Raw genomic sequence first — 27,925 nt, 5'->3', positions numbered from 1 at the left:
TCACATGGTACTGTGGTCCTCTGTTGAGAAAGATTGGGGGTGGAGACACGTGTAGATGTGGAACTGTTCCCTCAGGAGTCTCTCGTAATCATGTAGGGGTAAGACATCGTTGTTCGAAGCACGAGGTACATCGCTGAAGTCATGGGATAATCTCTCTGCCATCACAGTAAGGTAGTCACCACATCTGTAATTACAACATTACATTTATATCTATCTAGATGATCCTGATGGCTGTTGTTTGGTTGTACGTTATTTAACGCCACACTCAGCAATATTTCAGGTGTATGGCAGCTGTCTGTAAATAATCGAGTGTGGACCAGACAATCCAGTTATCAATAGCATAAGCATCGGTCTACGCAATTGGGTTGTTTGTTTAAATATGACCTTAGGCTTCTGATATAAGTCGAGTAAATAGTCTTTACATAGACTTAAGACTGTAACTGGACAAGTATATAAAGATTTTCCTCCATACTACTCCAGGATTTAAGATACAAAAGTATATATATCTACCTTCTTCCCTGATCCTCTGAAAACGAAACAAAGGGAACACTTAAAATGAATTAATCGTCTACATTACCACTTACTGAACACGAGTAAGTGAGTGAGTATTGTTTTTCTCTGCTTATGACAATATTCATAAAATATCACGGATTAGAACGCCAGACTGAGAGACTAAGTGTAGTTTTATGTCACCTTTGGCAATACTCCAGCAATATCATGTCGCGAACACCAGAAATGGGCTTCACACGTGGCGAATGATCGCTTTAGCCATAATGCTACAGCACTGACCTTTACTGAATCCAAAGAACAACGAATAAAAGAGACATTTGCATTTGTGACAAGCATAAGTTGCACAGGATCAATTCTAAACCGAATCTCCAATGTGTACTGTAAGACAGTATATGGTTTACAGTCATTATCATCTCATCCTACCGGGTACCCCTTCACTGATTGGTAAATTATACTGAAATCGCTGAAGAAATCAGATAGCGTTACTCGCCTGTTATGACGAGCATACCAGTGGGTTGTTGAAGACCAGTTCACTTTGGGGTAAGGGCGTGCTGCTTCAGGTGTGTTGGTTTGTGGAGGGGAGTGAACTGATGACTCAATGCATTTGATTCATTTGATGGAAAGGATTCATACATTCACTGTACCTTTCACGTCCTTGCAGACAAGAACAGTGACTGCTGCCACCACAACTGCCACAACAGTCAGCATAACGGAGTAGACAGCTACGATGGGGACGATGTCGTCTACGTTGACATCACCTCCTAATATAACACATGTATTTAGTATTGGACACATATGAGATCCGTCGTTAATATTCCTTATTATTACTCGCCCGTTGAAGATACTGCAGTGTAATATTTTCGCTTCAATAATACACTAATACAGTAATACACTAGTGTAATATCACTTGACGTATGACGTCAAAACGGTTCACAGTTGTGACGTCACAATGCTAATGTTGATGTCGCGATTTTACTAGACCTTGTTTGACTTGAAAGCTGAGAGTCCTCACACTGTAGGCAATTTCGCCGCAGTTTCTGTCAATTTATGCTGGCGAGTAATAAACAGAATACTAAACTCGCTTCCGTGAAATACCATTTTCATCAAACTCGTTAAAGATTTAGTATCAAACTCACTTTCACTCGTCTGATGCCAAACCATTAACTCGTTTAATAAAAATGGTATTACACGGAAGGTCGTTTAGTATCCTCTATTTACTTTCAAATCACAGATACTGATTACAGTATATTTGGCAGAAATGCTTTTTGTAGCTATTTTTTCAAAGATACTACAATTCATAACAAACTAACAGAGCCCTGTCTTCATCACAAAACATCAACTGAAGCGAGAGATGGACAATGGAAAAAGATTCATCCGTGAGGTATGAAATATTACCTTGTTCGTACTAAACGCTGAATATATTTCGGACATCAATAATGGCCAGCTAAGATTTTTTTAACATAAGAAAACGGTATTTGTTCTAGGACCAACTTGTCAAAGAAACTACGATTATGTATAAGATAGGAGAGTCCTGTCTACATCGCATAACGGGAAAAGGATGCAAGCAATTAATGAAGAAGGAAGAATTATCCGTGAGGCACGACGGGAAGTATAACCGTTGCATCTGTCCAGGCTAGTGGATCTGTTATCACTGGACCCTGGTTATGTTTCGTGACTTAATTTATAACAGGAATTAAAAATAATAAAATTGTAATAACTAATAAGACTCATATGGCAACATTTCTTGGCTCCGAATTGACACAGTTCACACAATCCTTAAGCATGCTCGTAGTTAACCTTCAGACACCAACCTTCTATTTCCTGGTAGCTGCCGTCATTTTCATCTTCCCTGTGATACGATACCAGACTGATGAACGTGATTATTGAACACGAGGAAAATGTGAGGAAATGAATATTAAACATGATGAGGACATTATAAAGATAATTAGGTCCACACAAAGTCACTGACACAAAATATTACATTATGATGTGGATTTTGTGTAGTTTCACTCTGAAGTCGTTCAAGGTCACACCGTTTTGTGGAGAATAAATGAATGAGTATTGCTTCATGCTGCATTAATTTGGCAGCTATTCGAGGCGATGAACTGTTTATTCATTTCATTTGAAACTCACCGATAATCAGCGTATCCTGTCTCTGAAAGTTACAATATTCTGTGGTTAATGATGAACTCAAAGAGATGGTTCTTTGTCAACCCTTAAGGACTTTATTACTGCACGTCGATATGCGACTTTGGTACTCTTTAAACACGTTTCAGAAATTACAAGTGGAAAAGAAACTGCGCTCAAATAGGTAACCACCATTTGTCGTGAATTTTCAAATGTTCAGAATGAATAAAGAAAAAACAGGAATAGTTACTCATACGTGGTACATTAAGTATTTAATGATTCATGGGTAACCTTTTAACCTTTATAGAAAGGTCTTCTGATGTATTACATATTTCATTTAATATGTTAGAAATGACTTATGACACCAACCTACTATCTCCTGGTAGCCCCCGTCTGCTCCTGAGTCCCGGGTGTATGTGACAATGCTGCGGACAGAATTTTACAAAGGTTTAAGTTTGTCCAAACAGACAGTCAAACACACTGGAATGTAATTGATTCACAAAATCTATTACATACATGTAAACGTGCTGAAAATTTCATAACTGTAGTTTCCTAACGACAGTGATATAACGGGAAATGTTTTTACACCGGCAAGACAGACTTGCAGAAAACATGAAATGTCCTGTTGTTGACTCGGTGCTAACTTGTACATTCACCAAAATTGTTTTAGTCGACTAGTGAGGAAGTAAGTGACCACTGGGAAAGTAAAGACCAAGAAAGACCAATGGCCTTGATGATCGAGTCCTGTTTCGTCTGGAAACATGTAATACCATGACACAGACAGAAGTACTCTGTCAGTAATAAAGACTGGCGAGTCCGACTCTCCACTAGTTTTGTTTGCTTACTTGTTTTTCTCAATGTTGCACACAGCACTATTTCATCTATATTATCGAGTCTGGACCAGACAATCAAGTGATGAACAGTATGAGTATCGATCTTTGCAACTGAGATACAATGGCATGTGTTAACCAAATAAGCGAGCATGTCCACCCGATCCCGTTAGTCGCCTCTAACAGACATGGGTTGACTCACTCAGATTTCACGGGTTTCTATCCAGTACCATTAGAATGAGATTGTAGCTGCGGTTCTGAAGAACAGTCACCGATCGACGTTATCAACAGGAAGTATACCGTTGTCGTGCCACATTTTGTAAGCCATGATTTGACGATATCAATCAAATCGAAAGTCTTTCGATTAGCTCTATAAAATGAATGGTAGTTGATTCGGGACTTGATTCCCATTTATTGGGAGACTGAGGGATGTTAGCCATGAGACAGCCATCTAGGTACTAATGTGGTCTCTAGCACAGGCACTCGTGTCATTGCGAGGATTACAGATTATTTTAAATATGAAAATTTGAGATGACCCACGACTTGAAACTCTTCACAGTGCATTATATCTAGACATAATGTACTGTGAAGCGTTTCAAGTCACCTGTGGTCGCTAGTGGTGATTCGTCTACTGGTAAACACATATAAGATGATCCACGACCTGACAAATGACCCCAATTTGCATACTTGGGAACGCCCCACAGAACGATCCACTTGAAACAAGAGGGAGACAGGTTGTCTGATCAATATCGAGAAGTTCATTTTCCTCGTGCGTTTCACGCATGAATTGTTATAGCACACTCGATTTGGGAACAGGTACAATCCCAAAGAATTGAATCAACAAAATATACTGAGCAAATATGTTTAGGACCACCGATCCATTTCACGAAGCAAATGACATTTTCCTTGGGGTTTTTTAAACAAAATTGTTGAATATCTAAAATGGTTGTCAATGCCCCAATCATCTATATGTCTTCGTCTTAACTAAAGGTTAGCGTGGAATATCAGTATCTTATGCCTGAAATTGCAGTCTTATCATTCGAAGGAATATGCGGTGTTGTTTTAATGGGTAAAGTTGACTTTTCGTCTGCTAAATATTAAAGAGATAATAACTATATATAGTTAATTGTGTTTCATTTAACTTTTTGATATGTTTAAATCTGTTTAACAGTATTGAGACAGGTGTAAAACAGTAGCGAGACAGGTGTTACACAGTAGCGAGACAGGTGTTAATCAGCAGCGGTGTTGATTTCATGTCACGGTTAGCATGTATTGCACGTGCATAATCGTCAAGCTACCTGTAGCAGCCGAGTGTACTCGCCCAATTCGTTGTACCACCTCTCTTGTCACAAATGCGTTTAGTGCGCAGGATCATCTAATATGTGTCTAGCAGCAGTAACCACAACCATGATTTGAGAAATGCGTCACAACCCAGTCGGTGACGCACTGATAGGAACCATACTTCCAGTCGATGTTGACGTTCACGTTTGTGTGTGTAGACAAGACTGGTCGTGCTTCGTACTTATCAAGTAAAAAAGTGGTTGTACTGGATTAATATACTTGTGCATACATAAACGTCAATAGAGATGAAAACTCAGTACGTATTTATTCCCAGCCACCAGCAGCCTGATCTGTGACATACTATCAATTAAGACTGTGTCAGAAAATGTCAAAGCCATTATACTCACCGATTAAGAATGCATCCCCTCCCTGAAAGGGAGTAGACAATTACACGTGCAAAATGTTACACGACAAATATACGATCAACGAATTATTGGTGTAGTTGCACGCAGGCGATTCATAAATACCAAATTTAATTTTGCAGAACAATTCTAGACTCTTTACACAATTGTTAGGTCAGGAAACGGAGCAAAATATCAAGTAGATACAACACAGGTGGCGTTTATTTCACATGACTTCTCGGATGAGTTTATGTCACTCAATAATCGTGTCTCTTAAAGGGTATAAACACTGCATTAAAGGCTTTACTCAGGTTCCTTTTCGCCACAAAGAGGCGACTTTCTTCCTTTCTTGTTAACATCAATGCCTGAACACCGTGCTATTAAGATTGCAGAGAATAACACATGCAGGGAATAATCGCAACACACCTTAAAGTACTAAATTTTGCAACTAAGTGACTGAGTTTAGTTTTAGCAACATTTCAGCAATAGGACAGGACAGCAGTAATGGGTTTCACATATTTTTCCTATGTGGCTATGTCGGAAATCGAACCCAGGTGTTTGGCGTGATGAGCAAACACTGTAACCACTAGGCTTCCCCACCGCCCCTACTTGCAATTGGAAGTGCGAAAGAAGTGCTTTTGAACGTATGCATTCCTTGGTTATAAAGTCAAGCTGAATCATGGCATAACATAAATTTAATAATACCACGTACAGACAAACACGAACGCAAGATTCTAAAATACCGCCGTGGAACACTTCTCATTCACTCTCACATCACACGTATTACCCCCGAGTCTGTGTTTTCTACAAACAACGACTATGACGACAACGACGATGACCACGATCAGGACGGAGCAGATAGCAGCCACGCGGACCATGGAAACGACACCAGATTCATTAAGCTCACGTACTGAAACATTTAATATGTACCATGAAGTTTAGTATGTGTCTAATCCTGTTTTGAATGCAAATATGCAATACCTGATCTACTATATCGGCAATACCGTATCCACTTTCTGTACGTGTGCATGGCACGTTCTTTCTTTGGATGTCTCTCAGTATTCCACAATACGTAATATTACAAAGGGTATACGGTGGCACTTCCAAACGACATCTATAATAATATTTCCTTTTGTCACGTTGCACGTTTTCTTTTCATAGTATATTTTCAGTTTATAGGACAAACAGAAACATTTGAGATTGTTGGACTGACTGTCTGACTTCTTTTTTTTTCACGCCGCTTTCAGCAATATTCTGGCAACATCACAAAGGGGTCCACCAAAAATGGGCCTCATATATTGTACCCATGTGGAGATTCGAACCTAGGTTATAAGCGTGACGAGTCAACGCTCCTGGGATTGTAGCTGATAACTGAGAACCTTGGCGTAATGTTTCTATTGCATAATGGTCAAAATTGAATTCTTAATGAGTACTACGGGTTGAAATGTTTACTAATTGTGAATAGTGTCATTACAGGTTTTGTCCAAATACAACTTTAAATGTTACATATTATGTTACTAAAGAATGTGTGCAGGTCTTACTGAGGACCTCCAGTTTCAGGTTGCGTGATGCACTCCCATGGGTGTTGTTGACGTGACACGTGTACTGTCCAGACAGAGACACATCTACAGCTGCTATAGACAACACAGCCTCCCTGTGTCCTGTAATCACCACCTGTCTGGATATCTCCATCCAGGTTACAGAACAGGCAGGGTTACAGTCAGCAGAACATCTCACTGTTACATGTTTCCCTTCCTCTATCTGCAGCTTGTCCCTTGTGCCGTCAAAGTGTATCTGGTCAGGTCCATCTGGAATGCATGTGAGATGGTCAGAAATAATAATTTGAAATTTTCTTCTGTCATAACCATGCCACCATATATCTAGTGTGGCTGTCTTCCAAAGGGATTCAAGATTGAAGAATGATATTTGATTATAACTCGAATCCCAACCTCGAGTCTACTGATATCACACACGTGGATAAAAATAAAGATATCCTGGGAACGCCTTTGTAACTCTATCAATATATAGACTCTGTTTATATAATTGATATCAGTAGAGGCGAAGGTGATAATCTCTATTTATGTGTATATGTGCAGAATGGCTGAGCAATTGCAATATGATAAGGTGTGATGATGAATCGGATCGGAATTTCTCTGGCGATATCTCGAGACACAATAGCTCGGGTCTTTCCATAAATAATCCGTTTCAGGAAGTTTGTACTTTCTGTGTATAATCGAATGGGCAAGCTTCATGTTCACTTGAAGTTAGGCATCAAACGTTGATAGTGACAACACATGAAGTAGAATAAGATTTTTTGAGGATTATATATGAAGAAACATCTAGCTTCTAGTTATTGTTTCAACATTACTCAAACTGAACTCACATAAAACACTGAGTGTGTATCCCCGACTCCAGTCTGACAGTAGTCCTTCTTCTCCAGATTGACAAGAGTACACTCCCTTGTCCTCCTTGGTGACGTAGTCTATGGTCAGGAATTGTCCGTCCACGTGCACTCTGTTGTCTACCCTGCTGTCTACACTGCTGTTGTTTCTCCTCCAGGTGTAGGACGTGTTCAGAGTATATCGGTACAGAGACTGGTCTGCAGGAAGACTCCGGAAGGTTGTGGAACAGGTCAGGTTGACAGGATCACCGGATACAGGGTCAGCGACAGTCGTGATGATGTTTGGTTTTGATGGTTTCTCTGTGAAAAGATGAATGGAAATGGTTGTAATCTTGTCCTTATTCTTATTAATTATGAATGATATATGAATTTGTACGATAGATTCAGTGACATTAAGTCATCATATGCCAGAATGTCGTTTGAACGGAGAGTATATATGAATTGATCTTAGTGAACGTCATTCCCGACATAACTTCTATGCATTCCCAAGGAAGCAATAACAGATGGATAATGAATGTAGTGAGGCAGAATCGCTGACCACATCCGTGGTACTGTCCATAAAACGTCTGTAGGGAGAGAGGAAGGTCAGGTGTTATAAAGCGTCTGCACGGAGAGAAGGTCAGGTGTTATAAAGCGTCTGTAGTGAGAGGGGAAAGTCAGGTGTTACAAAACATCTGTAAGGAGAAAGGAAGGTCAGGTGTCATAAAACACAAGCAACACCTTCATGAAAGTGCCATGGAAGAAGATTGGCCAGTGTCATAGTTTACCCTTCAACAATAATAAGATATATTTCATCTGGATTCTTTTACAGGATGAAGCTTTATAGCTTCATCGCTAACGTAATTAGTTCTTGCAATGACGTCTGTGTAAACGACATTAAACTATAATGCTATAATGATAAAAGTTCCTGTGTAAGTATGGATTATTATTTCGCAGATTATCTGCCTGTGACCGTCAAATTTCTATCAATGTGTCTCAAAAACACACGCTTTTGATGCGGAATTTATATTTATATTTGGGACTCCGGCGTCTTGTACGTCAACACTGTGGAATGTGAGAATGACTTGCTTCCTCCCCTCCATAGATGTACTGACATTCAACTGAATCCTCGTCCCGTTCTCTGTGTGTGTGTTGACACTTGTAGACTGAAGCTTATGTTCATCCACAATGAACAGGACAGTGGAATCATTTCTGTTGGGTGTCTGTTGTTTGTATGTGATAGATGTTATCTTAAAATCCTGAACTGACTGACTGACACTCCAGGTCATGTTGACATTTTGTCCGACACGGGCCACAGTGTTGGTATAAGAAGCTGAAACATGTCAGCATAATTAGTACACGATACAGAAAAGAAACATAAAGGCCAACTTTGAAAAATAAATACGCGTAATTGCATATTTGATCCATTTTGATTGATACAAAGATGACATTATGGTGATAATCACATAATGGCAATGCTAACTGCCCTGTCGTAAGATGCCCACTCAGTGAGCTGTCGATCATCACTTCTCTGTACTATGTTATGTGGATTTCTCTGCCATTCTTCCCGCAATGCATTGTAAACGTGTTTCAGTCTGATGTTGACCTCAATGCAAACACTAAGATGCTGTATCGGATTAAGATCCTACGATGTCTGCCGTTTGAAAAATATGGTCCCTGCACCAGTTCCCTGAACCGCCACCCTGTAGATCTTCCCAAGGATATGATTCCCCACGCTTTCACACTTTCGACACCAAACCTGTCGACCTGTCTTAAAGTGCTCAATCCTTCATTTGACGTCAGACGACAGGCTACCAACAATTTCAGCATTGAGGGAGAATTCACGAATCATCATTGCTCCTGACACAACGCCATTTTCTCCACACATGCAAGGTGTTGCTCCATGCTGCACGTCGGCGTCGTCGGTGCAGACTTCTCAACAAAGGCGGGATCGTGTGGTCAGGCTCGCTGACTTGGTTGACACATGTCATCGGTTCCCAGTTGCATAGACCGATGCTCATGGTGTTGGTCACTGGATTGTCTGGTCCAGACTCGATTATTTACAGACCGCCACATAGAGCTGGAATATTGTAGAGTGCGGCGTAAAACTTAGCTCACTCACCTTACTCACTCCCTACTCAACAAAGGAACAAATACTTTGGTGTCTAATTTCATGTTGTTTGGTCGATCAACAGCACATAGAATACACATGTCCAGCAGTATCGTTAGTAGTATATGGCAGTGAGGTTGATAAAAGACACGATTGTTGCGATGTTTTGCAAGTTATATCGCAGCAATATCGTGACGAGAACTATTTCATTTATATCAATATTAAAATCAATATAATTTTAACGTAAAGCTGTCATCACTGGACAGTAAAATATTAGATTATCACGTCTCTTAATTTGAAACTAGTACGCTATCATACAGACTATCACTAGAGACAGAAGAATGGGCTATAGATGGGCTATACACCGACAGCTGAAGGTTGATCACAATACTAGAGACGAGTGAGTGAGTGAGTGAGTGAGTGAGTGAGTAAGTAGTTTAGTTTTGCGCCTCTTTTCGCAATATTCCAGCAATAGCTGAGAACATTTGAAATTGGCTTCACACATTGTACCCATGTTGGGAATCGAACCCACATGGAAGGCCTTACCCACAAGGCTACCCCACATTCATGATTGCTTTGAGGTGGTTAATTTAACGAGATATGGTGTTCTTGTGTACGTTGATGGGATTTGCAAATCCGGTCTGGTACGTTCCAGCTTCGAGACTTCGTAATGGGATGTTGCGATTGGCATCTATTTCGTCTTTTCACCAATTTCATGAAGTCAACAAATGTATAACAGACGTTGACTTTCGTTATCACTGATATTTGTAGCAGCACATGATTGCCACAAGCCGCTTCTAATTTTAATGGCAGTTTTCTGAAGTACCGTAAACATGCCACGAACGTTTAAAACATTCGTTTGGATTTACGAACGCCTGACTATCGTATTTTGATGGAAATGTTCCATTCGTACAGTATAAACAGTTTCTTTAATATAAAATACGATCTCATTATCTTCCATTCTAGACGAATGTACATCATAAAACCAACCGCTACCATGTCCTTTAGGACGTTTTAAAGATTTTGTGATCTGATATGTCTTTATCTAGTTACATGTCCTCACAAGACTTCTTTATCATACAGAAATGGCGGCGGGGCAGCCTAGTGGCTAAAACTTTCACTGGCCCCACCGAACACTCGGGTTCGATTTTCTACATGGGTTCATTGTGTGAAGTTCATTTTCCGTCTCCCTTGCTGTGATATTGCTGGAATATTGCCAATTAGAGGGGCGTAAAACCAAACTCAATCAACACTGACCACGATATAAAAGTATGGTTCTCAGTTGGGAGCTTGGTGTCCCGGTTTCAGATTTCGGCCAAGAGCATGTGTGAATGAATTACTAGAAAATAGTTATGATAACAGTTATGTTCACAAAGGACCGCATTCTGACCCAGCTTCCTGGGCCTTCTTTCTGACCTCGTGTAAGATATAACACATTTTACCTCATATTGTGGAAGGAGGCGAGTAATATGGAGTGGACAGACAATGGCTTGTTGCCCAGCAACACCGACCTTGCACATCGTATTAATCGTTGATGATTACTTCAGTTAGAGTTCTGTCGAATGGTACGAAAAACAAAACACCAAAAAAGTTCAAACGTTTCTGCCAAAATATGACAAACTTAGAACACACCTTATACCTAACTGGAATGATAAAAAGTAAAGATAAACGCTTACCAGCAAATTCCAGTGTGCATCCAAAGAAGATCACAGTTTTCAGACAAAAAAAATGAAAAATCATAATAGGTGTGTTTTCTTCCAGTGCGTTGACTACCACAAAGCACTTCAGATGATTCATATAACTATTTGTTAGCCAGGACTGTGATGAAGTATTTCCGTGTTATTAAGGGTCATCGTGGCGCTATTAAAACGTTTTAATATGTGGAGGAAATGGGGAGCGAAAACTGCATATAGACACCGTGTTGTAACCAGTGAGAAACACAGGAGGACCTGTTGCATTACTCATACGTTCTCGTTGTTGCACGCCCTTGTGTGTCCTTGGATATACTGGCAATCAAGGCGACTAATGGGATCGGGTGGGCAGGCTCGCTGATTTGGCTGACACGTCATCGAATCCTAATTGTGTAGATCGGTGGTCATGCTGTTGCTCACAGGTTTATCTGGTCCAGACTCGATTATTTATACACCACCGCCATATAGCTGCACTATTGCTGAGTGTGACGTTGAACATCCAGGCAACCATGTTTATTATCATCAGGATCATTGTCATGTGAATGGTGTGTCTTCTTTAGGTTTTAGTTTTTCAAGCCAGTTTCAGTGTTTACGTTTCATCATCCGAGCTGCCCGCCCACCACAGAGTATCACAAAGAAGATGCTAGAAACTGAAAGGTACCAATTGGAAAGGTACTCAGATTATATACTCCAGCAGAAAAACTGAAAGATTATTTTTTTATCATGATTGCCCTTGAGCCACACCGTCTTGGCAAATATTAAAACTGACAGTATGCTTTTGACATTCCTAGATACAAATCATTTGGTCAATGCTGAAAAATTCCTGTTGTCATTCGTTATCACTTTTGTGTAACATATCGTAATAGCACAGAACCTTGTATGACCAGCCGGTTGATAGACCCGGGCCCATTGTACCACTCACCTAGGTGATGTCTGGGTCGACTTCTGACAAAGGAACTCTGGGACCACCTGCATAGGCTTCGTTCAAACCAAGGGTACAATCTAACTTTGTTCGTTATTGATTCCTCAGCGTTTCGAATGCCGGTCAAATAATTGGTGTGGTTAAAGTTAGCACCAATGTTGAATCGCCATCATGTATGTTCTAACCGACTACGCCTTGCTATATCAAGAGAAATTCATTTATTACTGTCGACTAAATCAGTTCAGAAAACAATGAACTTCTTCGCCAACCAGAAACCAGTGCTTCCATGGCCTTTTAAAGCCACACATTAAAACCCAATCAATCACCTTTGGGATTATCTCGATCGACGGCTCCGACAACGTCTTCCACGAGTCCAGACGCTTCAACAACTACGACAAGCATTGCATAATGAATGACCTAGAATACCCAGGGCTGGGATCTTAACAGTTATTCTATGTCCAGGAGATGCCAAACAGTGCTCCAAGCGAGCGAAGGTCGCAACCGGTACTGACGTTAAAGACAGCGTCTAGTGTAGCGTTAGCGTCGTGATGACATAAACAGTAGGCTGAGTTTAGGCCTAAGTGAATAGGAGTTGTTTCTTATGAATACAGTAACTGAATAGGTCGGGCTCTTTGATATATCTAACAAAGATCAAACAATTAAGGTAATTAAAGATGAAATATTTTAGTTTCAAGTCAAGTTTGTTATCGTCTATAGGCCACAAGCCCTTATCACATACATATACAAAATGTACGTACATTTACACATGTATACAAAGCATTGTATACAGATGGTTGAGTTTACAACGCATGGTTATAACGATACAGTACATGAAGAAACCATACAACAATGTAATATCTTAATGAGTTGGCAAGTATTTTGATTCTCTTGGTTCATACACATGGCATACACATGTACATTGGTGCTTGTGAGGGATGCACATCTCCATAGTGCCAAGTTGATATTAAACGTCTTTAATTAATAATACGATTTTCGTCTTATCTCCGTGTATTTATTGCATGTGAAGAAATAATGCACAACATTTTGACTGGATGACAACATGAGCACGAGGGACTGTCGACGATGTGTCTATCAAACCTATCAGCATTCAAATCACTACAATGGAAGCTTCTTACTCCCCAGTTTAGGTCAAACATGGGGAGTTATTTGGTTTTAATATCGAGTTTTTTAATCGGGATAAAGTATAAATACTAGTAATTGAATTTCAGAACTTAGGGAATTCCACAGTTGTATTGCATCAGGTAGGTATGATCTGGCATATGCCTGACACCGATACTTTTGACGGTGTATCCCCACTATGCCCAAATTTCTTAAAACAGCAAAATGCAGTCACCCATAGAACAACAGGGGGATTAGTTACATAGTCTGTTTCAAGGTATGTCTGGTGACACCGTGACCACAAGTCCTACTAAATTGGTAAGCACATTTCAGAACAAATGTCCGTTATATTCGGACTTACGATATGACTTATAGGAATATGTACTAAACACTAATCTTTTTCCCCTCTCCTGTCACCTACCGACCACGCCGCATTCATACTTTCTAATGCTAAGATAATTAAACCTCTAGCTGCAATGGTTACTGAAATGTTTAATAGACGTAAACGCATATTGTAATCCTGTGACTACACATACAACCCTTTACTGGTGAACATGGGACTGGCGATACATTATTCACTATAACGTTTTCTTTTATTAATGGTGCTTATATACTGTGATAGATTATTCACTTCAAGCACTATACGTTCTGTAGTGTCTTGTGTCTCGTAGGCCATATGGCCGGATGTTATATTTTGTCAGTGTTTTAAATTATGTATGTATATTTTATGTATTCATAACACGTGACACATAAATACAAATTTTCTCTCTTTTCTCTCTGTGAACACTAACAAATGTCACAGCCATGAATATGAATGATAAAACGATCCCCCAGTTCATCATTCACCATCATGGCTAATGCCCAAGTAGGCGTCCAGTACGTCATAAATCCACAAGGTGGACAGACGTGTTGTAAGCCATTTCTTTTTGGTGTTAGCCCGATAGGTTACAAAACTTCATTTTTAGATAGTATTGAAGGCTTGTACAGCCTTTTTTAGTAACAATCAATTGTAAGCCCGGGGATTTTTATTCTGGACAGACAATTATTTGTTAGAGTCTCACCTCTTTTGGCACATTTTAAAAAAATACAGCATATCAGTGAGCTTCTATATTATTGTAGCTACGCACGTGGTGGACAAAATCTGATATATGACAGCTGTAAGTTTAGGATTAAGAACAGAAAGAATAATAGACTACTGGAGATGCTGTGTCAAAGACTGCCGAGCGACTATGGATGAATGACTTAAATAAGAACCATCCTTCATCTGCAGAACTACGGCAAGCTGTGTCCATCAAAGAAGAGGTATTGAGACGTAAACAGTAAATTTCCTAACTCTGAAGGATTTTCTCCACCATGGAAGAAATTCTGTTCCGCAATACCTTGATTGCGTCTCTCATGAACTGGTGTTTCCAGATAGGTTGATATGTTGTTATAACACTGTCACAGCGTATATAAAAAGGTGGTCACAGAAGGAGTAAACCCTGCTGACATACTATTAGATCGCCAAATCACCACCGCGAGTTTGCTTATATTTCCCGAATGGCAGGTGGTGTCCAGGTATTGCTACATCAACACTGCGGATGTCTGCGTGCAACATTGTTTCTGTAAGACATTTAAAGTCAGAAGTCAAAATTCTGTGACAGGGAAATAAAGTTTGTCTTCCAATATGTATTATTTCAAAGGGTCTGAATAATTCTGCCCAGGATTAGGATGAATGTTGCCACAGCACAGAAGGACGGGAGACACTATTACAGACACATGGACTGTAGAGATACAAGAACCTAAAACTGAGAGTGGACTTCATTAATCGGTTTGCAAAATGTTGAACCCACTGCCGTCTTTATGGTCCACATTGGGCATGTTTTTAAAATGTACATCATGCTACAGGTGAAGATCAATACATTTGTGTATCAGTTATGTTATGTCCGAAGCACCCGTCTACTAAACGCGTTGGTAAAAGTAAACGTTGTGATGACAGAAGTGACTGTTATCTCAGGTCAAAAGTACCTGTAGTCAGAATGTGCTGGAAGTCAGAAGAAAGTGATAGAGTGATTATAGTGATAGAGTGAGTTAAAGTTTTAAAGCCACTTTGGCAATATTTCAACCATCTCGTGACTAAAACAGTTAATGCTATATAAATTTATTTCATTAAAAACTGTCACCAAACGGCAAGAACACAACTAGTATATCATGGTAAGGCATTAAAAACTATCATGTAGCTGAAAATTGTATACCAAGTAGGACATTAGAACATAGGGATATGCTATAGATCTCCAGCAACTGGAGGTAGATGACTGGTCACAATATGAGCAATTATTCTATAGTGGTCTTGGATCTCCCAAGACAGCCAAAATTCACCTTTCAAAGTCGTTTATTAATACAAGCCACGTTGACAGCACCTGTGTAGGGTTAGAATCGATCGCCAGCAGCATTCCACGGGTCTAAAAACCTTTTGCAACATCATATATATCATTTCCAAAATCGTACCGACTTGTCGGCCATAGATGGCCTTGACTGAAATTAATTAACGAATTTACGTTTCGCTGTCTCGGGTGATCCATGATTTTGGCGTGAAATTGTGCAAGTAGCTGTTTTTGATAAGTCGTGGCGTCTAACGTTTGATATAAAGATCCCGTGAATACTGACTGTGAATACCGAGGTGTATGTACAGATTGTTTAGAGATGTATATGTGTGAATACCGAGGTGTATGTACAGATCATATCAGTGACGTATATGTATGAGTACCGAGATATATATGTGCAGTTTGTTTCTGTGACGTACATGCGCGAATACCCAGATGTACAAAATGGTAATTCTGCTTAATGGTAATCTCCAAAATACCCAGTCTGGGGAATATGAGTGAGTTAGCTGGGTTTTACGCCACGATGTGAGGTTGTTCCCGGTAACTGGACAGCATCGCCCAAACGCAACAATGATCAACAGTAACGGGCGCCTACACGTGGACTCATAAACTGTGATGCGAGATCGTTTTTCGATTGTTGTCCGTCTTGTCTTTGTCTTCTTCCAGTAAACATCTTATGTTATATCTGTGTTGTGTTATGTGGGCCTGAAGACCTTACAATGGTGGCAACGGTGGCCGAGAAGAACTTACGAATTGCAACTTTATGGAGAATTACAAGGAATGTGCTCTTCGTCGAACTGTAACGTGAGTTTGTTCCATTTTGCCATTTTGACCTTGTGGTTGAACTGTTTCTTCTGTGTGATTGACATTGAACATTTAAGCAAGAATATGTTTCATTTCATCATGGCTGAAGGTGGTACATGTCAAGAACATTCTGGCGATATCAAGCATTTCAAAATACCTATGTTTGACCCCCAAACGGTCAACTTTTGCGAACTTTATTGAAAATGTGTATGAAGTGAAAGCGTGGGGCCTAAACTGGAACTCTGATAAGAAGTTACGAGGGTTAGCTTTAGTACTTCCTGCAGGGTTTTGCTCACGAGTATTCAACGATATTTCTGATGACTGACTATGCAACTCTGAAAGCCGCTTTGATTAAAGAACTTGATAGAACCCAAGAGCGTACTCAAATTGCTGCTAGGGACTTCAGAGACATGTGTCAAAAACCCTATGAATCGATCGATAATTTCGCACACCGTCTTCAGGTCAAGGTTGATGAAACATATCCCTCATTCGCAAAAGCTAACAAAAATGAACTTTGTGCTAAAAATGTTTTGATGGTTTGTCAAGTAAGAAATTAAGAGAACAACTGAACATTGCCATTTGTCAACAATCTAAATCTCCAAAATGTGATGCTCTTGTAGAGATGGCAAGACGTTTTGTTGGTTCTGTGTGAGGACAGTGATAAGTCTGTGTTTCTTATCAAGTGTAATTATTGCAAGGTCATAAAGAGACAGTGTTACAAGAAGAAACGAGATATAGGTTCATCAAATATTCGTGGCAAGTTTTGTTCTTCAAAGTCAGCTGCTGATGGTCGTGATGCAGAGTCAAGTGATATGTCAAAGTTCAGGAACATTCGGTGTTATAACTGTCGGAAATATCGGCATATTGCATCCAAATGTCCAGATAAATCCCATGTGCATTGTGTTTCGTCAGACACCAACAGTAACTTTCCTCCAATTTCTCAAAACTCACCAACCACACAAATCCGTCTTGGTAGCGAGTCTTTCACTGCAGTCATAGTGGAGCTAGCGTCTCGTGTATAAGTGTGTCTTTGCTTAAGAGAGCTTTTCCAAATGGTGTTTGTCTTGAAGAGACAAAATCTAAATTAACTGATCTGTCGGGTTCTTTGTGTGTTATCGGTGTGTTCGATACAACTACAAACATCAGTGGTGAAGTCCGTGATTGTAGATTCCATGTGTTGGATGTTCGTGATGACCATTTGTTGCTAGGATGGGACTTTATGTGTAGGTTCGAGGAAGTAGTCATAAAGCCAAAGGAAAAGTCGGCGGAATTTAGAAATTTAGTTACTGATGGCAGTGTACACACAGTTCATATTGCTGAAAGTACTACTATTCCAACAAGAAGTCAAATAATCTTGAGAGTAGCTATTGGTCAGTCTCATAGTGTGGCCGAAAATGTGATGCTAGAAAAACATTCTGAGTTTGAATCTAGGACTAGGTTGATAGTTGGTAGATCTGTTTCGGGAACTAATGGTGCTTATGTGACTGTCATGAATCCCGACGTTGTCAGCAAACGGGTTTATAGGTGTCCGACAGTAGGACAGGCGTCTAACATTGTCGGAAATCAATCTGTGAATGAATCTGTGTGTCTTTGGAATCTGGTTCCACATATTGGAATATAGCTCCCATTGACAGTGAACACAAGTGACAATTATACAGTTTGTTGAAGCAATATGAGAAAAGCATCTTTCGTGGATTAGGTTTTGTGAAAGACTTTACCTATGAACTGAATCTTAAGGATGATGCTGATCTCAGTCAAGTGCCACATGGTCGACGTCATTTCAGTCCTCATATCGATGACATTGTCGACAAACAGACACACTCTATGATTGAACAGGACATCGTTGAACCAAGTACCTCTACTGTGTTATCACCAATAGTTCTGGTACGCAAATCTGATTCATCACTGAGATTTTGTCTTGATCTACGTGCTATAAACAAGCAGACAAAAGATGAACATTTTCCATTAATGTCTCCAAATGAAGCCCTTGTGAGACTTAAGAATTCCAAATACTTTAGCTCACTTGACATGAATGCTGCTTACAATCAGATAAATCTTGCTGAGCAATCTCGTCCTTTCACTGCATTTCAGACAGGCTCGGGTGTTTACCAGTTCACACGAATGTGTTTCGGGTTAAAGGCTGCGCCATTAGCCTTTTCAACGTATGATGCATGTAGTACTAGGTGGTTTAACTCGTGATCACGTTTTGGTGCATTTGGATGATGTGTTAGTTAATTCCTGTACAATCCGTGAAGGTCCCGGGGTAGAATAGGCCCTCAGCAACCAGCTTGTCGTAAGAGGCGACTAACGGGATCGGGTGGTCAGGCTCGCTGACTTGGTTGACACATGTCATCGGTTCCCAATTGCGCAGACCGATGCTCATTTTGTTGATCACTGGATTGTCTGGTCCAGACTCGATTATTTACAGACCACCGCCATATAGCTGGAATATTGCTGAGAGCGGCGCAAAACTAAACTCACTCACTCACTCACTCATTCCTGTACAGAAAATTTCGACCTTATGTATTTGGGAAGACTTTTCGTTTGAGAACAGATCACAAACCTCTGACATACATTTTGGCATCAAAATCAGAGAAATTAGTCAGATGGAATTTAGAACTTTCTGAGTACTCATTTGACACTGATCACATTCCAGGGAATGAAAACATTCCAAGTGATGTTTTCAGTCGTATGTCTGTTGAAGACATCAATCAATTGCCAGTATTAGCTGTGACTAGAGGTCAGGGAAGACGACGGGATATTATTTTGAAGGCTCATAAACTGGGTCACTTTGGTGTAAAAAGAACATTTTTCAATTACTCAACCTGAGGTAGCTGAAATTGTGGAGAAATGTACTGTGTGTATAGAGGGTCCACATGGTATACCAAGGTCTCCGTTAGGTGTTACTGTTACTGCTTTGCGTCCTTGGGAGGTTCTTCATTGTGATTTTGTTGGTCCACTTCCACGTTCGTCTTGTGGTTATTTGTGTATGTTTACATATTTAGATGATTTGAGTAGGATGTTTTTCGCCTTTTCGGTTCGTATGGCGACGACATCTAGTGCAACAACAGTGCTTGAACGTCTGTTTTCCATATTTGGTCCGCCCTGTGTTTTACATATGGATAATGGTTCTGTTTTTACATCAGAAGAGTTTTCTGTATTTACTTATAGGTGGCGAATCAGGTGCAGTTACACTCCAGTTACTAGACCACAAGCTAATCCAGTAGAAAGAGCTCACAGAACATTAAAAACGTCTTTAGTAAAAAGATCAGAGTGTGACAAAACGTGGGACAGAGTTTTACCTGATATTGTGTTAGCACATAATTCGGTGTTAAATCGCACAACGGGTTTTGCTCTCTATTTTGTTATGTTTGGTCGTAATAGTCTGATTCATCAGTTGAAGTCATACGATGTTTCCTCTGTGGGGGAGGAGATGGACAGCTGTGTAGATGTGTGGAATATGTGTGTCGAATCCCATACGTCAGCTAAATTACATCGTCGAGAGCAGACAACGAAAACAGTGTCAAGGAAGTTCGTTGTTGGTGATCGTGTTGCAGTCAAAATCTTAGGAGGACACTAGTTCAAGAAACAAGTCAGGATTTGTTATATCCAAGTCAAGTCATCTAATCGTTCATCGAGAAAAACAGTCGTCGTAAGTGTTGATCAGGTTGTGCCAGACCTTTCTTGAGAGGGGAGGGATGTGAGGTTGTTCCCGGTAATTGGACAGCATCGCCCAAACGCAACATTGATCAACAGCAGCGTGCACCTGCACGTGGACTCATAAACTGTGATGCGAGATCGTTTTTCGATTGTTGTCAGTCTTGTCTTTGTCTTCGTCCAGTAAACGTCTTGTGTCAATAAGTTTTCAGCCTTGCATAGAAAAACACAAAATATTGGTATGAACCACATTTATTTTTCAGCATAGTCCCCTTGTGAGCCAAGACACTTGTTCCATCTTTTCTGCCAGGCGCTGATGCCATCTCTGTAGAAGGCGCCATTTTGGTCCTCAAACCAAGCCTCAGTAGCAGCAATAAGCTCATTATCATCCTGAAATCTACGACCACGCAAGTGTTTCTTGAGATCTGGGAACAGATGGTAATCACTTGGTGCCAGGTCTGGAGAGTAGCGGGGATGCAGCAAGATTTCGTACCCGCATTCCTGGACAGCAGCAGTTGCAACGCGAGAGGTGTGTACTGGCGCATTGTCTTGATGTAGAAGAATACCACGTCTGATCTTGCCCCGGCGCTTCTCCTTGATTGACTGTTGCACTTGCCTCAACAAGTTAGCGTAATATTCCCCATTCATTGTTCTTCCTTTTGGTAAGTAATCTATGTGGGTGACGCCTTTGCTATCCCAGAAGACTGTCGCCATTACCTTCTGCACTGATCTTTGAACTGTTTGCTCCTGGGATAAGTGACATGTTTCCATTCCATGGATTCTTGTTTGCTCTCAGGATCATAGTGGTGGATCCAGGTTTCATCACAGGTTACTAGCCTAAAGTGAAAATCTTCTGGATTCTTGTCGTATCTGGTTAGCATGGAGTTGCTCATGGTGACCCTTGTTTGCTTCATTTCATCTATAAGCATTCTTGGCACCCATCTTGCGCACACCTTAGACATGACGAGATGTTCATGAAGAATTGTCTCGATGGATCCATGTGAAATGCCTGTGGTCTCCTCTAACTCGTGGAGTGTGATTCGACGATTTTCCAGCACATGTCTATGCACTCTGACAAAGTTTTCCTGACTACTGCTTGTTGTTGGGCGATCTGGACGGGAGTCATCTTCAAGACTCTCTATACCATGCTTAAATTCATTGACCCATCGTTTGATGGTAGCAGATGAAGGAGAAGACTTCCCATAAACTGCTGAAAGCCTTTTTTCACTGTTCTTCGCCGAGTTTCCTTCAAGAACTAAAATCTTAATTACTGCTCTATACTCAATTTTAATCATTTTCACTGCCGTGAGGGGGGTCTCTTTCTGTCAATGAGAGCTGTTCAATAACTTCTGAGAGTAGGATACCAAAACTTATATATCACATCAGCTACACCCCAAGGTTCAATGTCGTACCATAGGTTGTGACACCTAGGTATGAAAAATGCTCAAGGCTCAAAACTTATTGACAGCCCCTCGTATCTGCGTTGTGTTATGTGGGCCTGAAGACCTTACAACACTTAGCAATATTCCATCAGAATCACGACGGGGAGCACCAGAAATGGCCTTCACACGATGAGGCCGTGTGGAAAACGGAACCCAGATCTTTGGTGCCAAGAGCGAACGCTTTATCCAACAGGGTACACCACCTTCACCCGAGGAATATAAATCTAGGGAAGTACTTGTTATTATGACGTCATATACCGTCATCATTAGTGTGAGTGAATGATCCTTCGTATTTATTGCTAAGAAATATTATATGGGCAACTGATATGGAACACCGCTAAAAGCTCCCGTAACTCGCTCACTCACCCCCTTTAAAATTTGTAAAACATGTCCACGTGAGCTACAGCGACATGGAACTGTTTTTAGTGACTAGTGATCATGCATGCATTCAGACTTGGCTTCTAAAACTAAAAGTTCTATGTAGTTGAAACTTTGACAAGACTATTAAGATTATAGATTTATTCCAGCAAAAAGGCTTTGATTTTTAGGAGAGAAATGTTGTTTTTCAAACAAAACCAGAAACAGTTCTTACAAAACTGTCGCACAGTTGCACATATTACATCCAGGAGGTTCCTATATGGCTGCAATAACGCCGATGTAGCGTAAAGTGCAGCTCAACTCAACTATATCGAAAGAAGGTAGGTTCTTACTCACAGAGGACATCCAGTACATGTCCGTGACTCCAGTCAGACTCCAGCCCCTCCTCCACAGCCTGGCACCTGTAGATGTCTCCTTGGTTCTCTCTGCTGACGTGGGTTATTGTCAGGTCATCTCCACCTGTAGGAGACTCATCACCAGATTCTAGCATGGTCCTGTCCCTCCTCCAGATGTAGGTCATGGTCAGTGGGTGATGGTCCTGGGGTAGACTCCGAGAGGAGGAGGAGCATGTGAGGGTGACATTCTCATCTGATACAGGCGAGGCAGGTCCGGTGGTGGTAGGTGTGGTTGGCTTCTCTGTGTAAAATGTGAAATTCACCGAGACCTTAACACGAGTGTCAAGATTTTAATAAATCCTTTATACTTTTGTAAATGTATATACTATTTATCACTATTATCCATCAAATGTTAAACGGTTAAAGCGTTGAACCCCTTAAAATATTATTCTGTTAATTCCACGTTACTACATACGCGCTACGACGAGGAGCTGTGTACATCCTGCAGCACTGTGTCCGTCGGTTCCTTGACAGTAGTAGGTACCAGCGTCTTGCACAGTAACATTGCTGATGGTAAACCTCAGCCGTGACAGTGAGTCCGTCACTCCGTACGTGATCCTGTAGCCGGAGTGAACACTAATGAGTACTAATAAACGATGCATTCTGGGCACGACCTGTAACAGTCTCACAGCAACCGAACCATTCACCCATGCGTAACATGGGAAGCTGACATTCGTTGGGCTCATGGTTACGCCGACATCGTCGCCTACGCGCGCAACAGTGTGTTCGTATCCAGCTGTCATGTAGACAAAACCTGTATGCAAAGCAATATGCTCATCATCAAAACGTCATGTGCGGTTTACAATTGATAGAATGTTACGAATTGAAAGGACATAACGTAAAATGCCAACTACAAGATACTTACCACCCACATATAGCCCTCCGGTAACAACGTATAACAGAAACATGGTCACAGGCTTGATGGACTGATGCTGACTGCTTTGCGATTCCTGCGTCGCTCTATCCTTTCAGTTGACAATATTCCCAGTCAAATGAGTCATATCCTTGTTTTCCGAAATAATGCATTTACTCTTATTTGTATCTTCCTGTTGCTATTTTGAGACCATTGGAACTGCAACGAAACTATGCCATGGCCACGCGGATTTTTGCAGTTGTTAATCGTTTGAGGCATAATTCCAAAGGCACCTTATAGGAGGCATAATTTCTAGTTTTAGAACTGTTGAAGAGAGAGAAGTGTCAGTCCTGTTCATCCGAACATTTTAATCATGCCATGTGTCCCGCCATGAAGGATTCTTTACTCACGGTTTGTGAATCCCATAATAGTCGAATCCAAGACGAAACAACAAATTCGGCCTTTACATCCAATAGTTTTTTTGCCATTATTACCTGCTTGTAAAAGCATTCTAAAACATTCCTTTGGTTATCTTACATTAGACATACATAATAATCTGATTCAATATTTCATGGCACATTTAAACGTAAAAATATATAATGGATTTCTGCCACATTTACCCAATACTATGCAGGTTGGTGTCGACGTCTCCAAGAAAGCATATACATACAAAGATGTGAATGGTTTGTATATTTGTTACGCTATCTAACACAGCAAACCTCAGACCCATGCATTGAATATGAATAATTTTAGTGGTCAAGTATCTTGAAGAATTGGCATAAATCTGTGTAATATCCTTAATATTAAAACACGAGAGTTAGGGAATCTGCTCGCAAGAGGACTGACTATACCAACCCACACACAACACTACATAAACGACCAGTTTATAATACACAGCAGCTGAATGATATGATACACAATCAGGCAATAATTGAATGGTTTACGATTATTACAATATCTTCACAAAGCAATAAGCTCACAAAGAACATAAACATCACATGTAGATTTGTCATACACTACATCGGTTACCATAACATTCAAAAGTATACAGGTAATGCAGTTGTTCAGTTAATACTCTACACATCACCACATGGGCGTTTCCACAATCTACATTCTCACGAAACAGCGACGTGTTAATCAATTTTAGATAAACAGTAATGCAGACCATACTTTACACAGCTCAATCATCCCTGGATGAAACTGGATCGTAGGTTTACATGTGGATTCAATTCATGTGCTAATTCAATGATAAAGGTACGGAATAGATATGGGCTAAGGACACAACCCTATCGTCCACTCACGGGTTAACACATGGATGTTCTCCAGCTTGTACTCCATTAAACATTTTTGGAGAAGCCCCTCTCCTTTTCAAAACCGTCCTTTTAACGTTGTAAAAAATTCTACAAATACCATAAAAAAACTTGCACTATTTTCTCTGAAAAATAGCGTTATATCACGGAAATAAATTTATTTTGTGGAGCATCTCTCACGGTCATCCGGCCTGTAATTCCACGGGTTTATCGTAGGTGTTAGTCCAAAACGTAAGACGTCTTTTCAAAATAGATACATATATTTTACTAAAGATGCTTGAAATTATAAGATCGGAAAGACCAAGATTCACAACATTGACTGAAGATCCACCCTCAGAAAAGATTCATGATAGTGATATCGACGGGGACGAGAACATTAGGACACGCCATGAGCGAACAGTCTTTCGACAACTTGGTATGGTTGGTAAATTACCTTAGCGCTCCTTTTATGGCTGTCTGCAACTGTACGTCGGTGGTAGGGACGTGATTGGGTGCTCTTTATAGATGAATGTTTGGATCAGTCTGTTCAGAGACGACGGCAGTATTTCGACGTAGCGGAGGTTCATCCGTTTAAGGGAAGAGGCGTCATGGTATGGGGTGCATTTGTGACCACAGAACTAAAACTGTACTTTCATCATCTGACCTCTAGATTCACCTCTAGATCCAGGAAGGTTTGGGAAAATAAAATACAGGCTGTAGAGAAAACGCAGAGTATAGTGCTACGATGGAGTGGATTTCTGAGCTATCTGGATTTGACAAGGATAATATCATTTGCTAGCCTACCGCCTGTGAGTTTCGATGAACAGTTACTCGTCTCAAGCGGGAAGGCCTACGTTAGTACGCTCAATGCCTCGACTGAGACGGGATCGGGCTGTAGCCATAAGTTGCTGACGCAACAGAGGTTCTTATACTGACGCTTCAACGTTCTTCAACAAGAAGAAATGGAATGCGTGAAATTACCAAAGTCCCTAACGGCATTACTTGTAGTAAAAAACAACCAACGAGAAAGACCCCGAGTCAGTGGAATATTATTATATTAATTCTTCCCGATATAAAACATATGACAAGCTGGACCCTGGCAACTACCGCGGAATCTCTCTGTTTAACATTGTGGGTAAAATCTTCATTCCTCTTTTGGATATACATGTGAGAAAAAGGCTTGATATGAATGAAAGTCAAGCAGGCCACATACTCACGCTACAGGCCTTATGTTCCAAGTACCCGTGAAAGACAAAGGGTCGATTTTACTGTGGATTCACAGATTGCAAACAATTGTTCAAATTGTTGCCAGGAACAAATTGCTTTACATAGTGATTAAATATGGATACCATGGCAAGTTAATCATTACAAAACACATGTACGCATCTATAAAGGCAAGTGTTAAAGTAAACAATTAACGCAAAAAGACTTCCGACATTTCCCTGTAAGTGAGACAAGGATGCATCCTCAGTCCTATGCTCTTCATTAATGAGCATGCATATGAGCTTAATAAATTGTGTAATACTGGAATGTTCGTTACAAAAGACATCCAAGATCTACTATTGCTAATGTATGCAGACGATATTGTTCTATTCTGTAGCTGCGTCAAGAGAGTAGAACTTTCTGGAATCGCTTTGCTTCAAATCGGATCTGGAACCGAATCTCAACAAATCAAATATTGTTGTGTTCCATAGCGGCGTCATCATTGTGAGAGACGGGTTTTCTTCATTCAACTGCTAACGGAAAAGACATACTAAAAACACCATAGTGTAGTATTTTCATCGAGACTGGTTTGCACAAAGGCGTTTTGAGCCTGCTTGGTTGTATTTAGACTTTTCAACAAGAACAAGGCATTCTCTTCTACAATCGCCTGGATCATATTCGAAAAACAAATAACACCTATATTACATTATGGAGCCGGAATTTGGAGACTTATTCAAAAGAAATAGATATTATCTATAAGAAGTTTTTTTAAAAGATTTCTAAAAATTGAGAGATATGAATCAAGCAAAGCCTCCCTCGGTGAACTATGTATCCCATCAAGTCTTTGAATGTCATTTAGAAGTGAAAATACATAAGAATGAAGATTTTTATGGATATCAACTTCTTTATGAGAGAACACAACGTTTCGGAGTTAATGCTTACTCCTTCATCAGTTGATTGAGAAAGGGATACAGAGGTGTATTTATATGTACAGGTAAAACAATAACAAAGTAACAAGTGGAATGAGTTAACGAAAGCTACTATAAACAAGCACTGATAGGAAGCCGATAGTTAAGATAACAATGATGGAAGCCAATGGTGATTGGATATGTTTACATAACACAGATACGGGGTAAGTACGATGTACATGATTGGGGATAAGGATGGAAGCCAATGGTGATACATTGCGCATGATAGGATGATGTACATAACACACGATAGGGGGTGAGCATGTTTACATGAGGGTTGATGATGTACAAACACAAGTAGGTAAGGATGTACTCGGGTAGATTGACTATACATGAATTACATAGATAGAATGTACACAGATAGATGAGATTAATTTATCAATAAGTCCCAGGCACTTGGTAGGTACACTCCTTGGTCGATATTGGTTGATATCCATAAAAATCTTCATTCTTATGTATCCCATGTATGTACGTACCCAAATAAAAGTGATTAGGTTCTGTTTCAAGTTGTTGTTAATGAATGAACATTATTACGTTCAGGCATCATTTGATCCAGGCACTTTGTAAATATCTGGTATCCTAGAACCATTTCAAAGTCAACATATACAGGAATAACGATGATACACCAATAACAGAATTGCACCATCCACACTGTGATGGTCGACAAACTGATTTTGAAAACTCTATTTTGCACATTTGTCAGAAAATAACATAAAACAGCATTATTCCTTCACAATATTTTCAAACTGAGATCAGTTTTCGTATATTGATATTTTGACCAGTGTTAGATGATTTGTAAACTGTGTTACTATCTGTCTGAATAACGGGAGTAGGTGACTCGCTGATTTAGTTGATAAATATATGGTATCCCGATTGAGCAGACTGATGCTTACGATATTGATCACTGGATTGTCTGGTCCAGACTCTATTACATACAGACCTCTGCCATATAACTGTAATATTATCCACTAAAACCAGATTTGTGAGTCATCAGTCATCAACGTTTTGTCTGTCGATGTGAATGTAAACTACTAATTAGTAACTATTAAAGGTTAAACGCACGTAAACATATGTCAAAATTCAACGGGAAGTTACTCACTTTTTCTAGGGAAATATTATCCAGCGAAACTAAATATTTCAACGCTTGAAAGCAATTGTGAAAGTGCGTGATGTGTCAGTATGAATTTACCACGCTAGTAGCC

The 27,925-nt window shown here is 40.2% G+C and overlaps 1 protein-coding gene across 1 annotated transcript; it reads right to left on the bottom strand.

The window, feature by feature from the left end:
• On the bottom strand, window positions 1–23,012 carry LOC137261185 (vascular cell adhesion protein 1-like). The gene is made up of 15 exons (XM_067798927.1): window positions 22,826–23,012; window positions 22,352–22,651; window positions 11,924–11,980; window positions 11,316–11,408; window positions 8,549–8,862; window positions 7,533–7,893; window positions 6,691–6,957; window positions 5,937–6,059; window positions 5,156–5,177; window positions 3,007–3,062; window positions 2,644–2,665; window positions 2,322–2,377; window positions 1,155–1,271; window positions 511–526; window positions 1–184 (listed from the first exon to the last, which is right to left on the bottom strand). The coding sequence occupies exons 1-15, from the start codon at window positions 23,010–23,012 to the stop codon at window positions 1–3; spliced, it is 2,175 nt and encodes a 724-aa protein (XP_067655028.1).
• Between the last annotated feature and the right edge of the window lie 4,913 nt (window positions 23,013–27,925).

This window comes from Haliotis asinina, chromosome 1, assembly GCF_037392515.1.
Source record: "Haliotis asinina isolate JCU_RB_2024 chromosome 1, JCU_Hal_asi_v2, whole genome shotgun sequence".
Lineage (NCBI taxonomy): Eukaryota > Metazoa > Mollusca > Gastropoda > Lepetellida > Haliotidae > Haliotis > Haliotis asinina.
Note: the sequence above shows the minus strand (reverse complement) of the source record. Positions and strands in the feature narration are given on the sequence as shown.